The sequence below is a fragment of the Somniosus microcephalus genome, chromosome 7 (assembly GCF_052327205.1).
Source record: "Somniosus microcephalus isolate GS21.2 chromosome 7, FLI_Smic_1.0, whole genome shotgun sequence".
NCBI classification, from domain to species: Eukaryota; Metazoa; Chordata; class Chondrichthyes; order Squaliformes; family Somniosidae; genus Somniosus; species Somniosus microcephalus.
The window spans coordinates 69,642,729-69,659,131 of record NC_140993.1 but is presented as its reverse complement, the minus strand read 5'-3'; the positions used below and the strand labels follow the sequence as shown (position 1 = coordinate 69,659,131).

At 46.4% G+C, this 16,403-nt stretch overlaps 1 protein-coding gene across 1 annotated transcript in view; it reads right to left on the bottom strand.

Moving 5' to 3' along the window:
- The window catches only part of nbeal2 (neurobeachin-like 2), a 288,718-nt gene that overhangs the window by 60,384 nt on the left and 211,931 nt on the right, over window positions 1–16,403 (bottom strand). The window contains exons 28-32 of the mRNA XM_085993937.1: window positions 8,698–8,855; window positions 6,990–7,114; window positions 6,165–6,285; window positions 3,253–3,410; window positions 1,965–2,098 (exon numbers count right to left, since the gene is read on the bottom strand). Coding sequence (XP_085850063.1) covers window positions 1,965–2,098; window positions 3,253–3,410; window positions 6,165–6,285; window positions 6,990–7,114; window positions 8,698–8,855 — 696 coding nt within the window. The remainder of the gene's footprint in view (window positions 1–1,964; window positions 2,099–3,252; window positions 3,411–6,164; window positions 6,286–6,989; window positions 7,115–8,697; window positions 8,856–16,403) is intronic.

The following is a 16,403-nucleotide window of genomic DNA, read 5'->3' as shown; positions in this document are numbered from 1 at the left end:
GCTTGATGCTTGTTCTCGGAATCACATCTATTATGGGGAGCAGGCTGATACTTGGGCAATCCTTGACGTCTCCCTGTCAATGTCTATTATTCAAACCCAGGAGAAGACTGCACATAACAAGAGGGAGAGATACTACTTTGGAGAAGGTGCACTCAATGTCCACCCTCTTGGTCAGCCTTAGCTCAGTTAAAGTTCTCTCACCTCTGCGTCAGAAGGTCGTGGGTTCAAATCCCACTCCAGAGACTTAGCACAAAATCTAGGCTGACACATCAGTGCAGTATTGGGCAATGTTCCCTTTAAGCTGCGTGGCCACACAGCGCTCCGAAAGACCCGCGCAGCCGGGTCACCGGCCTTTAAATGCAAAAACCACGCATGCGTGTATTTTTGAATGGGCCGCGCAGTCCATTAAAGCCCCCAAAAAATTACAGGGAACACTGGTACTGGGGGAGTGCTACACTGTCAGAGGTGCTGTCTTTTTGATGAAACAGTAAACCTAGACCCTGTCTGCCCTCTCTGGTGGACGTAAAAGATTCCACAGCACTATTCGAAGAAATGGGGAGTTCTCCCCAGTGTCCTGGCCAATATTTATCCCTCAACAAACATCACTAAAACAGATTAACTGGTCATTTATCTATTTGCTGTTTGTGGGACCTTGCTGTGCACAAATTGATTGCTGCCCTTCCTCACATTACAACAGTAATTTCATAAGAACTTTGTTGACTATGAAGCGCTTTGACATCCTTACATTGTGGAAAGGCGCTATATAAATGCAAATTCTTTCTTTCCGTTACACCTTGTGAGGAGGGAACCTAAGAAATCCAGGACACTGAGAATATGGAGGAGAGAGAGAACGGGAATCCAGGAGGCCTCATCTCAGCTCAGAGATCATGTCCAACTTTTCATTGTCTTCCTTTCTCATCCTATTCGCTCACTCGCACGCTGCAACCAGTTAGATGGACAATTCCCTGGCAGTCATGTGACCAGGTTGTTCTTAAAGTCACATCATACACTCAGTAATAAAATTGATATTTCTTTTAAACAAAATTTGCAGACCATTATTTTTCCATAAAAATGAATAATACTTGGAACAGAAAGTGCTCCTGACACTTTCTTTCCTCTTTAACAATCTTTGTGAGAGATGGAAAATGGACAGCAGGACAGATATCTGCCCATTCTTTTGATCCATCGTGCCCTTCAGGACCTGTTTATAGAACATAAAATGGGCAACTGGCCATCTTAAAAACTGTATGAAATGAAAATAGAAATTTCTTATTTGTCCAGATTTTTTGGTGTTAAGGTATAACATTGGGAGCAGAAAAAAATGGAACCTTCATCCCTCTCATCCTTAGCTGCAATTTTTTTCACACCAGGCTGGGCTGGATTTGGAGATGATAAAAATGTTCTATCCCACAAAGACTCCCAGTGCCAGGGAACTTTCATCTCAACAATCTAGTCTAATTTATAGGGTACAGTAGTGCAGTAGTTCTGTTACTGGACTAGTAATCAATCCAGAGGCCTGTACTAATAATCCAGAGAACAGGAGTTTAAATCCCACCATGGCAGGTTGAGAAATTGTACTCACTTTAAAAATCTGGAAATAAAAAACTGGCATCAGTAAAAGTGACCATGAGGCTGTTTGATTGTCGTTAAAAACCCAATGTTTGTTAGGGAAGGAAACCTGCTATCCTTACCCAGTCTGGCCTATATGTGACTCCAGTCCCACAGCAACGTGGTTGACTCTTAACTGCCCTCTGAGGTGGCCTAGCAAGCCAATTAGTTGAATCAAACCACCTCACACAGCAGTTCAAGAAGCCCTACCACTATTTACTCAGGGCAACTATGATGGGCAATAAATGCTGGCCTTGCCAGCATCACCCACATTCCAAAAATTACATTAAAAAAATGTTCCAACCCAAATCCTAATTATAATAAAGAACCTGTTTAAAAAATAGCAAATACTATACCTTCTTTTTGAAGTTGACAAAGTAGTTTGATTGGTCGATGAAGAAGAACTCCAAAGCAGATCTCCTCAAGTTATAGCGTCTGAGATGCACTTCTCGGAGATGAGACAGGGGACGTTTAAAATCGTACCCAATTCCTGAAAACAAGACCACGATTTTATTTATCTTGTTCCCTTTTTCGCCCCCTCTCCTGAAGGCCATGACTCAGTTGTTTTTGATGAAGGAATAGAGAGTTGTATATCCAAGTTTGCAGATGACACTAAATTGGAAGGCACATTACGTTGTGTGGATGGGAGCAGGAAGTCACAAAGGGACATAGACAGATTAAGTGCGTGGGCAAAACTGTGGCAGATGGTGTTCAACGTGGGAAGTGTGAGTTTATCCACTTTGGGTCTAAGAAAGACAATTTAGAATATCTTCTTAATGGTGATAGACTAAGAACTGTGAAGGAGGAAAGTGATTTGGGTGTCCAAACCACTAAAACCTGGTGCGCACAGGTCCAAAAAGTAATCAAAAAAAGTTAATGGGATGTTGGCCTTTCTCTCAAGGAGGCTGGAATACAAAGGGGAGGAAATAATGCTCCAGCTGTGCAAAGCCTTGGTCAGACCCCAGGCAGTACTGCATTCAATTTTGAGCACTGCACCTCAGGAAGCCTTGGAGGGTGTACAGCGCAGATTTACTAGAATGATACCACAGTTTAAAAGGTTAAATTATGACAGGTTGCATAAATTTGGCTTGTATTCCCTTGAGTTTAGAAGGTTGAGGGGCTATCTAATCGAGTTGTTTAAAATGATAATGTAATTCGATAGAGTAGATATGGAGAAACTATTTCCACTGATGGGGGAATCCAGAACAAGGGGTACAATCTTAAAATTAGAGCTAGACCACACAGAAGTGAAATCAGGAAGCACTTTTTCACACAAACGGTAGTGGAAATCTGGAATTCTCTTCCCCCAAATGGCTGTGAATGCTGGGTCAATTGAAATTTTCAAGACTGCCATGACTAGATAAAGGGTATCAAGAGATATAGATCAAAGGCAGATAAATGGGGTTGAGGTACAGATCAGCCATGAACTAACTGAATGGCGGAACAGACTCAAGGGCGATTCCTGTTCCTGTGTCAACCTGCCTCCTTCTTGAAGCTTGGTTCAGGTGCAGCACTCCCTCAGTATTGCACTGAAGTGCCAGGCTGGATTATGTGTTTAAGTCTCTGGAGTGGGAATGACACATAGGACAATTCGCTACTTATTGAAAGAGCGACCAAGCAGCAGAGGAGTTTCAGGAACCTCACCCTCCTCTGTCTCCTCTTTCTCGGTGCTGCCATCATAGAAATAGATGTGCTGTGTGGTGACCTCCAAGCGTCCAGGGATCACCGCGACAATCGTGATCAGCTCGCATTCCTCAGAGATCACCAACTTCTCCTTCTGACTGGGTTCCTCGGGTTCAACTCTACAAAAAAAATTGTTAAGTGAACAAGAGCTAATAAAGGAATCCATTTGGTCAGTAAAGGATCCATTTTATACTAAACCCTAAAGTTAAACACCTGCAGAACTTCACATAGGTCACAAGCAGCCTGATGTCGAGGTCGGGTTATACATCAATTGTATTTAGGTCTGGACTCTATCACTGTTTTTGCATGCCTAGAAAATAACTTAATCTATCGTTGAATCATGATGGTGCATTCTATACCTCGCTAACCCTAAACACCAGTAGTTTCTGCTGGCCTTCTGGCGCATGGATGTCAGAACGAAAGCCTTGGGTGATAGATGCTTAAAGAGCCTGGAACTTCTTGATGAAGACTGGAGAGAACAGGTGTAAAGTGCATCAAGATGGCACGGTGGCATAGTGGTTAGCACTGTTGCCTCACAGCACCAGGGACCCGGGTTCGAATCCGGCCTCGGGTGACTGTCTGTGTGGAGTTTGCACATTCTCCCCGTGTTTGTGTAGGTTTCCTCCGGGTGCTCCGGTTTCCTCCCACAGTCCAAAGATGTGCAGGTTAGGTTGATTGGCTATGATAAATTGACCCTTAGTGTTAGGGGGGATTAAATACGTGGGGTTACGGGGATAGGGTGGGATATGTGTTGGTGTAGGGGTTATGGGGATCGGGTGGGACATGTGTCGGTGCAGGCTCGATGGGCCGAAATGGCCTCTATCTGCACTGTGGGGTTTCTGTGATTCTGTGAAGATCATGTGACGTAATATAGTTAGAAAGAAATAGAAACGGTGAAATTGTAACGTGAGGTTAGAAGATGAAGCCGAAGGAAGAATTTAGAAAATTGAGCTCAACCACTGTTAACACTTGATCTTCTACAGCTAAGCATCGCCTTGTGTTCTGGGGTGCTTTCTTTTTTTAAAAATTCATTCTCAGGACGTGAGCATCGCTGACAAGGCCAGGATTTATTGTCCATCCCTACTTGCCCTGAGAAAGTGGTGTTGTGAAATAGGCCACTTCAGATGTAGTTAGGAGTCAACTCGAAGTCACCTATAGGTCAGACAGAGTAGGAATGGCAGGTTTCCTTCTGTAAAGAACAATAATGAACTAGTTGGGATTTTACGACTATCTAACAGCTTCATAGTCACTCTTATGTTACCAGCTTTTTAATTGCAGATTTTTAAAATTGAATTCAAATTCTCAAACTGCCGTGGTATGAGTATGTATGTTCATATAACCCTTAACAAACGTGTAAGTGTTTGACTCTGATTACTAGTACATAGACAAGGAATGCAGCATTAGTCTATTATTACAACCTTTACAAAATCATATAAAGTATAAAACAAGAAAAGAACATCAGAGATGTTCTGTCCCCTGACTGAGCGCCATCTTTCCTAACCCAAACTGTTTCAGGTGAAAGGTTAAGCTGAAGTCCTGTCGGCCTATGAATGACCACCTTCATACAAACCTACCCAATCTAACACTCTTAATCTCGATGGAAAATTTTGCGAAAGTTCTCCTTAAGCCCCCCCTTCCTCCCCACAACACAGGGTCAAGAGTTTAAAATAGCCATTCCTTGATCAAAGGCCAGCATGGGGAACTGGCCATCCTTCTTTCCTGACCTGTGGTCAAGAGCATGTAAACCTTGTGATGGAGCAGTTTGCCATTCTTGCCTCACTCCTGTTGACTTTCTAGCAATGCTCAAGCCCACTTAGAGGCTGATAGATTGGAGTCCACTTATGGTGAGTTCTTTGCTCAAGGACATTAGTTGTGTGGGAGATTTTGTTGATGGAGGAATTGAACCAGGAACGTCCGGTCGAATCCTTCCTTTACTTAGAATATAGATCAAGCAAATCTCCAGAATATCTATCCAACCTCACACCCTATATCATACATACTTTACAAAGTCCCACTCAAGAGACTTGAGCACAGAATCCAGGCTGACATTTCTGTCCACTGGACAGAATCCAGTGCTGAGGAAATACTGCACTGTTGGAGGTGCCGTCTTTTAGATGAAACGTTAAACCAAGGCCCCATTTGCTCTCACATGTGGACGTAAAAGATTCCAGGACACTATTTCGAAGAAGAGCTGGGGAGTTTTCCTTGGGGTCCTAGCTAATATTTATCCTTCAACCAACATCATTAAAAAACAGATTATCTGGTCATTATTTCATTGCTGTTTATAGGTCCTTGCTGTGCATAAATTGGCTGCCGTGTTTCCTACATTGCAATGGTGACTACACTTCAAAGTATCTTAGTGGCTGTTAAGCACTTTGGGAAGTCCGGAGGTCATAATAGGCGCTATATAACTGCAGTCTTTCTTTTAAATCCCTTGCATGACATTGGATGCATCAACTCAGGAACCATCAAGTTCCACACAGTGTTCGATCTATCTGTCCTTATTCTTATGACCCTCAGATCTTGTTCTGAATCAGATATTCAGCCTGTTTTGTTTCTTAAATTTAACACAGCATCAATTGTTTTATCTGCTACTCTGCAAGAAACAAAAAGGTTTTTCCAATCTCAAGTCATGCTTCAGCCCTGTTAGTTTTATAGTCATGTCTTCTAGCTCTGTGCTCACAGTCCAAATTAAATAATAAGAATTCAAAAGCCACCAAGAACATCTGCTGACTATTTTAAACTTTGGTAAACCTGTCAATACAGTGGCTTGCTGTGGTTGGGTATCATCGTAGGGCAGACTCTAGATTGGTATCTGGCACTGTCGTTGAGGCCCCTTTAAACACTGGCTGTTTCATTGACCAAACACTTACTGGTTATTAAGGAAAACGAGGTCTTCGTCTCCAAGCTGATCATCTTCCAACTCGCTCACTTTCGCCTCTTTTGCCACTGCCAGCGGCAGAGAGTCCGGTTGACTTCTCACGTGATCAGTACCTGCGGAGAACCAAAAAGAATCAGTCAGTTTGGGATCCACTCCGCTGCTGTGTGCTTGACACATGCATCCGATAAAACACAAAATGTCTTTTTTTATTAATTCTCAGGATGTGGGCATTTCTGGCATAACTCATATTTATTACTCATCCCCAACTGCCCTCGATAAAGTGGCGGGCCTTCTACTTGAACTGTTCCAGTGCACGTGGTGAAGGTGCTCCCACAATGCCATTAGACATCCTTGTAGCAGTTTGATATACTGAGGATCTTGCTAGGCCACTTCAGAGGGCAATATGGAGTCACATTGGTGTTAAATCGGAGTCACATATAGATGAGACCGGGTAAACATGGCAGATTTCCTTTCCTAAAAGAATTAGTGAACCAGTTGCACTTTTACGACAATCTAACAGCTTAATTGTCTTGGTGATTCTCTCCTCTTTGCTTCTGTGGATAGTCTGGAGGACTAGTGTGGAGAGGGTGACAGAATGGAGTGATGAGGATCTACAGCTAGAACAAGTCTGTGACCTGAATAAGCTTAAACTGAAGCTAAGTAAAATTGATTGCTGCGTTTCCTACATTACAACAGTGACTGCACTTCAAAAGTACTTCATTGGCTGTCAAGTGATTTGGGACGTACTGAGGTCTTGAAAGGCACTATTTTCCTTTCTTTGCCACTAGCCTAAAAAGAAAGCACAGGGTTTGTTTACCAAGGTTATCCCGCAAGGCGCTGGCTTCTGCATGCTTGTCGAAGTTGTAGTTTGGAACCAGTTTGAGCCTCATCCTTGAGTACGTCTCCACACTTGATAGTTTCCATTTAATTTCAGTGGGATTGCTACAGAGTAATGAGAAATCATGTTAGTTGTGTGTTAGGAGTCACCTGTGTACATATAGTTCTGAAATAAATAGCAGGAAAAATCAGGACTAGCGCGAGTTGGACACGCTCAAAGCCAAATTCTCCAACCTGTGCTCCCATCGATTGATACCCCCTGTCACAGTGAAGTCTTGCAATTTTGGGGTATAGGAGTTACTCACTCTTGAGGAGGGTTGAAACCAACCCTAGAGACTTGAGCACATGATCCAGGCCGACACTCCAGTGCAGCACTGACGGAGTGCTGCACTGTCAGAGGTGCTGTCTTTGGAAGAGATGTTAAACTGAGGCCCTGTCTGCCCTCTCAGGTGGACATAAAAGATCTCACGGCATTATTCAAAGTTGAGCAGGGAGTTCTACCAGTGTCCTGATCAATATTTATCCCTCAACCAACACTTAAAAGAAAATTTTGGTCATGTATCTCATTGCTATTCGTGGGACCCGGCTATACGCAAATTAACTGCTGCGTTTCCTACATTACAACAGTAATTTCAGAAGAACTTCATTGGCTGTGAACCACTTTGGGACGACCTGAGGCTATGAAAGACACAAGATAAATTCAAGTTCTTTCTTTGAAGTACTGCTGTGATTTCAGAGTTAAGATTAACCAAGAATGCTCGTCAAGGTGTTACTGCCAGAGAATGGAACACTTTCCCATTGTGAACACCTAGCGCCAACATCAAGCACTCCCGATAGCAAAATACTGCAGATGTTGGAAATCCGAAATAACAACAGAAAATGCTGGAAAAACTCAGGTGGTCAGGCAACATCTGTGGAGAGAAATTTGAGTTGACGTTTCGGGTCGAACCCTTCTTCAAAACTGGAAAGAAAAGAAAATAGATCGAAGGCAGGGCTGCGATCGGACAAAAGAAGTGAAAGAAACAAAAGAAGTAAAAGAGACAATGAAAGGTATTAGAAGCTAGACGAGATGGTAATAGGCTGAGATTAGGTGTAAAGTGTACTGGCAGGGCAAGAGATAGCTGCCAGGTGTGAGAGAGAAACACTTACACAACGATTGCAATCAAAATAAAGCTTTCTCCACACTGCACCAACAATGTGCGTCAGCCCCAAACTCCTCCTGTATCAGTGTAGCAATTTTCCATTTCTCACACCAGCGATTCCCTGACCGAGATTGCCAATTTAGTGCCAGTTAGTGCAGAATTATCGACATTGTACTGTAGTCCATGCCCACTGGAATCCGAGTTCAGATTGCCAAAACACATTTGAAATATGATCCGTAATAACCGGCAAACACAGGAGGCTTTCATTGTTAGTTAGGGCTGAAAAGGCCAGTGTCCAACCCACTAGAACACCTAGTCGGTATCGTAGTGGTTATGTTAGTGGACTGTATCCAGAGGCCTGGACGAATAGAATGTGAGTTTGAAAATTTGAATTCAGTTTTTTTTTTTAAATTGGAAATAAAAAGCTGGTATCAGTAAAAGTGACCATGAAGCTGTCGGATTGTTGGAAAAATCCAACTTGTTTACAAATGTCCAGGCTCCTCCAAACTCAATTCTGAGTTCTCATTAAAAAAAAATGCCACCTACCGTTCTGCCCAGGCCCCACGTGGGCAGGTCAAGAGACGCCTTAACGATCTCCACTGCCGGAGTACAGCGCTGTGGTGACTGTTAATCTGTTTGAGGATGTTGCTGTATCGAGCATTCTCGTGTCGCACACGCTTCATGAACGGCTCCAGCATTAACTCCTAGCGGTGGAGGGGAGGGGAAACAAACAGAGAGTGAGTCTTAAGGGTCTTCTTCCATAATCACAAGGTCATTTTTAGCAACAGGAGCAGACCATTAAGCACAACAAGCCCATCCCTTTCTCATAAATTCCAATCACAACTAGCTGGCTTCTCACCATATTCTTCCCGCTCCAAAAACATTGGCCTAGAAATTCGGTTGAGGCGCCAAAGTGGCGCCAAGTTCGCTGATTTTTGCGCAGCGTTCGGAGTAATACCGATCGCCAGAAATTCAGTTTCAGCGCCCCTAGAGGGAGACGGGGCGAGGCTCGAGGCGCTCCGCGTCCCTCTTAGGGCGTTGAAACTGAATATCGCAGCGCAACGTGCCGCAGCGCCACACGCTGCGGCACGGCCCGCTGCGGTACTGCAGACATTCCTCCCATTGTTAAGGGGGAGGGGCCTGCAACAGCGCGATCCCCGATCGCGAGTGCCGGCAAAAGAGCCCGGCACCGAGGAGAAGTGCCGGGCTCTCGGGAAACCCCGTAGGGGTTACGGGGATCGGGTGGGATATGTGTCGGTGCAGGCTCGATGGGCCGAAATGGCCTCTATCTGCACTGTGGGGTTTCTGTGATTTCTGTGAATGCCGCGGGGGCGGGGGGGGGGGGTGGGGATCAGGAGGCCGGGGATGGAGGTGCTGGCAGGCGGCCGCCGAAAAAAGCGGCTGCCCCGCACCTCCACCTTAACTTGCGCCACTGCCGGCACAGCAAGGCCCCGTGAACTGGGCGCGGGTAGCGAACGGCGCTACAGCGGCGTTCGCTACCAAATATCGCGATCGGGGCGCTAATGGGGCGCTGCGCACACCGATGACGTCATCGGTGGCGGCGCAGCGCAACAGGCTAACGCCACCATTAGCGCCCCCGCTGAATATCGCGGGAGGCGCGGCCAGTGGCGCTACAGCCACTGACTGCCCTCTTTAGGCGCTAACAGGTGGCGCTACATACCCAATTTCTCCCCCATTGTATTTACATAGATTGTCATGTCAAGCGTGTCAGTCTATGTGTTGTAACCATTTAATAGCTGAGTAAATGACATTGTGCATGTCCATTAAGGAACCAGTCAGCCCTTGCCAATGGGTGCAGCCCAATTCGTGGCCTACATCTTCTAACTCCAACCCCAAAAGGAGCAGTCACGAAGGCCCCACTTATAGTCATTTGCGGCACATCTGATCATTCCCCATCTGAAGTAATTGAGCTTTACCCACAGATGGAGTTGAAGGTCAAAACCAGGGGACTGGATTGTTGGATCTGTCATTAAATAGGCATTGGCTACGCTTGGAACTTGCTCTTGCCACCTAGTCAGCATCTGGAGATGACATCTAAGTTCCTTAGAGGAACTGTCCAAATGGATGTCTTGCGCTAAGCTGCATAAACCTGTATAAACCCATTTATACAGTCTACATCAATGGCCTTCCCTTCTTACTTCTATCTCCCTAAGTTTTAACTTGGGGTTTGTGTGATTTGAACCCTTGCGTATGATGAAATTTAATTGGATTGATTTTATTAATCTTGAACAGCACTGCGACAAAAGGTTACTTTTTGCTTGCTTTGGGTTTTTAACTTGATCGGTGCCCTTTCCACTGGACTGCATAATGTGGCTGCATAATGTCCGATCTAGAGGATGCAATGCAGCAACTCAACAAGCTTACTGTGACAGCACCTCCCAGCTGTATGACATCTAGCACCAAGAAGGAAAAGAGCCGCAAGATCACGAGAGCAGCAGCCACATCAGGTTCCCAAAAAGCCACATATCTTTCTGGCTTGGACATATATTGCTGTTCCTTCAACGTCGCTGGGTCAAAATCTTGATAATCCCTACCTAACACTATTGTGGGAGCACCATCACCACAAGGGCTGCAGGGGTTCAAGGAGAAGGTCTACCACCACCTATTAGGGCAACTAGGGATGGGCAATAAATGCATCCTTGCCAGCGTGGCCCATATCCTAAGAACAAATACCAAAAGTCACACAAAACATTTTTCAAGAGAAAAAGCCAATGGTTCAGACTAGACAGTTTGGCAGCAAGAACTCCACGAAGTCTGAAGGCTGAACTGTTAATTGACTGGAGTCATTAGATTTAATTACGAACTGAAAAAAGACCACGTCCATCGAGTTCGCCTTCTACCATCCTGTTTTTATTTTTAGATTTGTTCATAGGGCGTGGGCGTCGTTGGCAAAACCAGCATTTATTGCCCAGAAATGGTCAGACTGCTTGTCCGGCATCCAATACTGGATGAGCAGAAATTTTCTCCAATTAAATATTGGGAAGACTGAAGCCACTGTTTTCGGTCCCCGCCACAAACTCCATTCCCCAGCCACTGACTCCATCCCTCTCCCTAGCATCTGTCTGAGGCTGAACCACACTGTTTCAAATCAAATCAAATCAAATCAACTTTTATTGTCATTGTTAGTGCACAAGTGCAGTACAACGAAATGTAGGCTTGCGGCTCCCGAGAGTGTACAATTTGGATTAGGACACTTAAACATTTCAACATACATTTGTACATATATATTAGCATAAATATGACCATAATAAAGTGCATCGGCAGGTGTGCAGGCTTTAGTGTTTCTTTGTGGAGTTCAGTAGGATGACAGCCCTGGGAAAGAAGCTGTTCCTAAATCTGGTCGTACGGGTGCGAATGCATCTGTAGTGTCTTCCAGTTGGTAGGAGGGCGAACAGACTGTGGCTGGGGTGGGTAGGGTCTTTGATGATGGACCGTGCCCTCCGTAGGCAGCGTTTCTGATATATATGTTCTATGGTCGGTAGCCGGTAATGCGTTGGGCAGTTTTGACTACCCGCTGCAGGGCTTTCCGGTCATGGGAGCTACAGCTGCCGTACCATACCGTGATACAGTTTGTCAGGATGCTCTCTATAGTGCAGCGGTAGAAGTTAGAGAGGATCGGGGGTGACAGATTACATCCCTTCAGCCTCCTCAAGAAATATAGGCGCTGCTGGGCCTTCTTCACCAGAGAGGAGGTGTTGAGTGACCAGGAGAGGTCTTCCGTGATGTGGACTCCGAGGAACTTAAAGCTGGCCACCCTTTCCACCTCCGCCCCATTGATGTGGATGGGGGTGTGACTTCCGCCTTTGGACTTCCTGAAGTCCACGATTATTTCCTTTGTTTTCTTGGTGTTAAGGGCCAGGTTGTTGTCGGCGCACCACTTCACGAGATGCTGGACCTCCTCCCTGTAGGCTGACTCATCATTGTTGGTGATCTGGCCTACTACCGTGGTGTCATCTGCGAACTTGATGATGGTGTTGGAACCATTAACAGCCACACAGTCGTGGGTGAAGAGGGAGTAGAGGAGGGGGCTCAGCACACATCCTTGTGGGGCCCCCGTGTTCAGGGTCAGGGGCGGGGAGGTGTGGTTACCTAATTTGACAGACTGGGGTCTGTTTGTTAGGAAGTCCAGGGTCCAGTTGCAGAGGGAAGTGTTCAGGCCAAGAGTTTGGAGTTTGGTGGCCAGCTTGTTGGGGACAATGGTGTTGAATGCTGAGCTGTAGTCTATAAACAACATTCTGATGTAGGTCTCCTTACCATCTAGGTGATTCAGTGCCGAGTGTAGAGCAGTTGTGATTGCATCCTCCGTTGATCTGTTTGCCCGATAGGCAAACTGGTGTTGGTCAAGGGAGGCAGGAACACTGGCTTTGATGTGGGCTAAGACCAGTCTCTCGAAACACTTCATTATGATGGGTGTGAGTGCGACAGGTCGATAGTCGTTCAGACACGTCACAGCCGCTTGTTTAGGCACAGGAATGATGGTGGCGGTCTTGAAGCATGTAGGGACTACTGCCTGGGCCAATGACAGGTTGAAGATGGCGGTGAAGACATCAGCCAGCTGATCAGCACATTCCTTGAGTACCCGTCCAGGGATGCTATCCGGTCCAGTAGCCTTTCGACTGTTCACTCTGCGTAGAGCGCCCCTTACGTCGGAGGTCGACAGAGTGAGCACCTGGTCTTCCGGGGGTGGCAAGGCTTTGGTAGCCGGCTCCTTGTTGTCATCTTTGGTGTCATATTTGACCCCGAATTGAGCTTCCGACCACATAACCGCAGAATATCTAAGACCGCCTATTTCCACCTCCGTAACATTGCCCGCCTCCGCCCCTGCCTCAGCTCATCTGCTGCTGAAACCCTCATCCATGCCTTTGTTACCTCCAGACTTGACTATTCCAATGCATTCCTGGCTGACCTCCCACGCTTTGCCCTACGTAAACTTGAAGTCATCAAAAACTTGGCTGCCCGTGTGCTAACTCGCACCACCCGTTCACCCATCACCCCTGTGCTCACTGACCTACATTGGCTCCCGGTTAAGCAACGTTTCAATTTTAAAATTCTCATCCTTGTTTTCAAATCCCTCCATGGCCTTGCCCCAAGCTTTTGGTCATCTGCCCTAATTTCTCCTTATGTGCCTCGGTGTCAAATTTTTGTCTTATACATTTTCTACATTACAACAGTGACTACACTCCAAAAGTGCTTCTTTGGCTGTAAAGCGCTTTGAGATGTCCGGTGGTCGTGAAAGGAGCTATATAAATACAGTACAAGTCTTTCTTTCTTTTTCTTTATAACACTCCTGTGAAGTGCCTTGGGATGTTTTAATATGTTAAAGGCGCTATAAAAATACAAGTTGTTGTTTTTGTTGTTTATCCCCAATTGCCCTTCAGGAGGTGGTGGTGAGTCCATGAGGTGAAGGTACTCCCACAGTGCTGTTAAGGAAGGAATTCCAGGATTTTGATCCAACAACGATGAAGGAATGGCGATATATTTCCAAGTCAGGATGGTTTGTGACTTGGAAGTGAACTTGGCGGTGATGGTGTTCCCGTGCGCCTGCTGCCCTTGTGTTTCTAGGTGGTAGAGGTTGTTGGTTTGGGAGGTGCTGTCGAATAAGCCTTGGCTGAATGTCAAGGGGTGGTGGCTAGACTCTCTCTTGTTGGAGATAGTCATTGCCTGGTACTTGTGTGGCATGAATGTTACTTGCCACTTGTCAGCCCAAGCCTGAATGTCGTTCAGGTCTTGCTGCATGCGGGCACGGACTGCTTCAATATCTGAAGAGTTGCGAATGGAATGTGCAATCATCAATGAACATCCCCACTTCTGACCCTATGATGAAAGGAAGGTCATTGATGAAACAGCTGAAGATGGTTGGGCCTAGGTCACTGTCCTGAAGAACTCCTGCATCGATGTCCTGGGGCTGAGATGATTGGCCTCCAACAACCACAACCATCTTCCTTTGTGCTAGGTATGACTCCAGCCAGTGGAGAGTTTTCCCCGATTCCCGTTGACTTCAATTTTACTAGGGCTCCTTGATACCAAACTCGGTCAAATGCTGCCTTGACACCAAGGGCAATCACTCTCACCTCACCTCTGGAATTCAGCTCTTTTGTCCATGTTTGGACCAAGGCTGTAGTGAGGTCGGGAGCCGAGTGGTCTTGGCGTAACCCAAACTGGGCATCAGTGAGCAGGTTATTGGTGAGTAAGTGCTGCTTGATAGCACTGTTGACGACACCTTCCATCACTTTGCTGATAGCCGGGATATTGTCGGGGCCCATAGTGGCTGAAGACTGGCTTCTGTGATGGTGGAGACCTCAGGAGCAGGCCAATGTGGATCATCCACTCGGCACTTCTGGCTGAAGATGGTTGCAAACACTTCAGCTTTGTCTTTTTCAATCACGTGCTGGGCTCCACCATCATTGAGGATGGGGATATTCATGGAGCCTCCTCCTTCCGTTATTTGTTTAATGGTCCACCACCATTCACGACTGGATGTGGCAGGACAGCAAAGCTTCGATCTGATCCGATGGTTGTGGGGTCGCTTAGCTCTGTCTATAGCATGCTGTTTCTGCTGTTTAGCACGTATGTAGTCCTGTGTTGTACCTTCACCAGGGCCCCGACAATATCCCGGCTATCAGCAAAGTGAAGGAAGGTGTCGTCGACAGTGCTATCAAGCAGCACTTACTCACCAATAACCTGCTCACTGATGCCCAGTTTGGGTTACGCCAAGACCACTTGGCTCCCGACCTCACTACAGCCTTGGTCCAAACATGGACAAAAGAGCTGAATTCTAGAGGTGAGGTGAGAGTGACTGCCCTTGGTGTCAAGGCAGCATTTGACCGAGTTTGGTATCAAGGAGCCCTAGTAAAATTGAAGTCAATGGGAATCGGGGAAAACTCTCCACTGGCTGGAGTCCTACCTAGCACAAAGGAAGATGGTTGTGGTTGTTGGAGGCCAATCATCTCAGCCCCAGGACATCACTGCAGGAGTTCTTCAGGACAGTGACCTAGGCCCAACCATCTTCACCAGGTTGGCACTTCATTTTTAGGTACACCTGGTGCTGCTCCTGGCATGCTCTTCTACACTCCTCATTGAACCAGGATTGATCCCCTGGCTTGATGGTAATGGTCGAGTGAGGGATATGCTGGGCCATGAGGTTACAGATTGTGGTGGAATACAATTCTGCTGCTGCTGGATGCCCAGTTTTGAGCTGCTAGATCTATTCTGAATCTATCCCATTTAGCATGGTGGTCACACAACATGATGGAGCGTGTCCTCAGTGTGAAGATGGGACTTCATCTCCACAAGGATTGTGCAGTGGTCACTCCTACCAATACTGTCATGGCCCGATGCATCTGCGACAGGTAGATTGGTGAGGACGAGGTCAAGTAGGTTTTTCCCTTGTGTTGGTTCTCTCACCACCTGCCGCAGGCCCAGTCTGACAGCAATGTCCTTTAGGACTCTGCCAGCTTGGTCAGTAGTGGTGGTACCGAGCCACAAGATGGACATTGAAGTCCCCCACCCAGAGTACGTTCTGTGCCCTTGCTACTCTCAGTGGCTTCTTCCAAATGGTGTTCAACATGGAGGAGTACTGATTCATCAGTTGAGGAAGGTAGTCATCAGCAGGAGCTTTCCATGGCCATTTTTAACTCCATGAGACTTTAATCAATGTTGAGGATGCCCGGGCCACTCCCTCCCGACTGTATATCACTGTGCCACCACCTCTGGTGGGTCTGTCCTGCCGGTTAGACAGGACATACTCAGGAATAGTGATGGAGGAGGGTATGCTGAAAGGTATGATTCTGTGAGTATGACTATGTCAGGCTGTCAGACAGGCTAGTCTGTGAGACAGCTCTCCCAATTTTGGCACAAGTCCTCAGATGTTAGTGAGGAGGACTTTGAAGGGTCGACTGGGCTTGGTGTGCCTTTGTCGTGTCTGGTGCCTTGTACAACTGAGTGGCTTACTAGACCATTTTAGACAGCAGTTAAGAGTCAGGAGTCATATATAGGCTAGACCAGGTAAGGACATTAAAGAACCAGATGGTCTAACCTAGTAGTTTCATGATACTAGCTTTTTATTCCAGATTTACTGATTTAACTGAATTCAAATTCCTCAGCTGCTGTGGTGGGACTTGAACATGACTCCGGGGCCTAGAAATTCAGTGGGCTGCGCCACCTGTTAGCGCCCTAAGAGGGCACTTAGTGGGTTGTACGCCACTGGCCACGCTTCCCGCTAAATTTAGCGG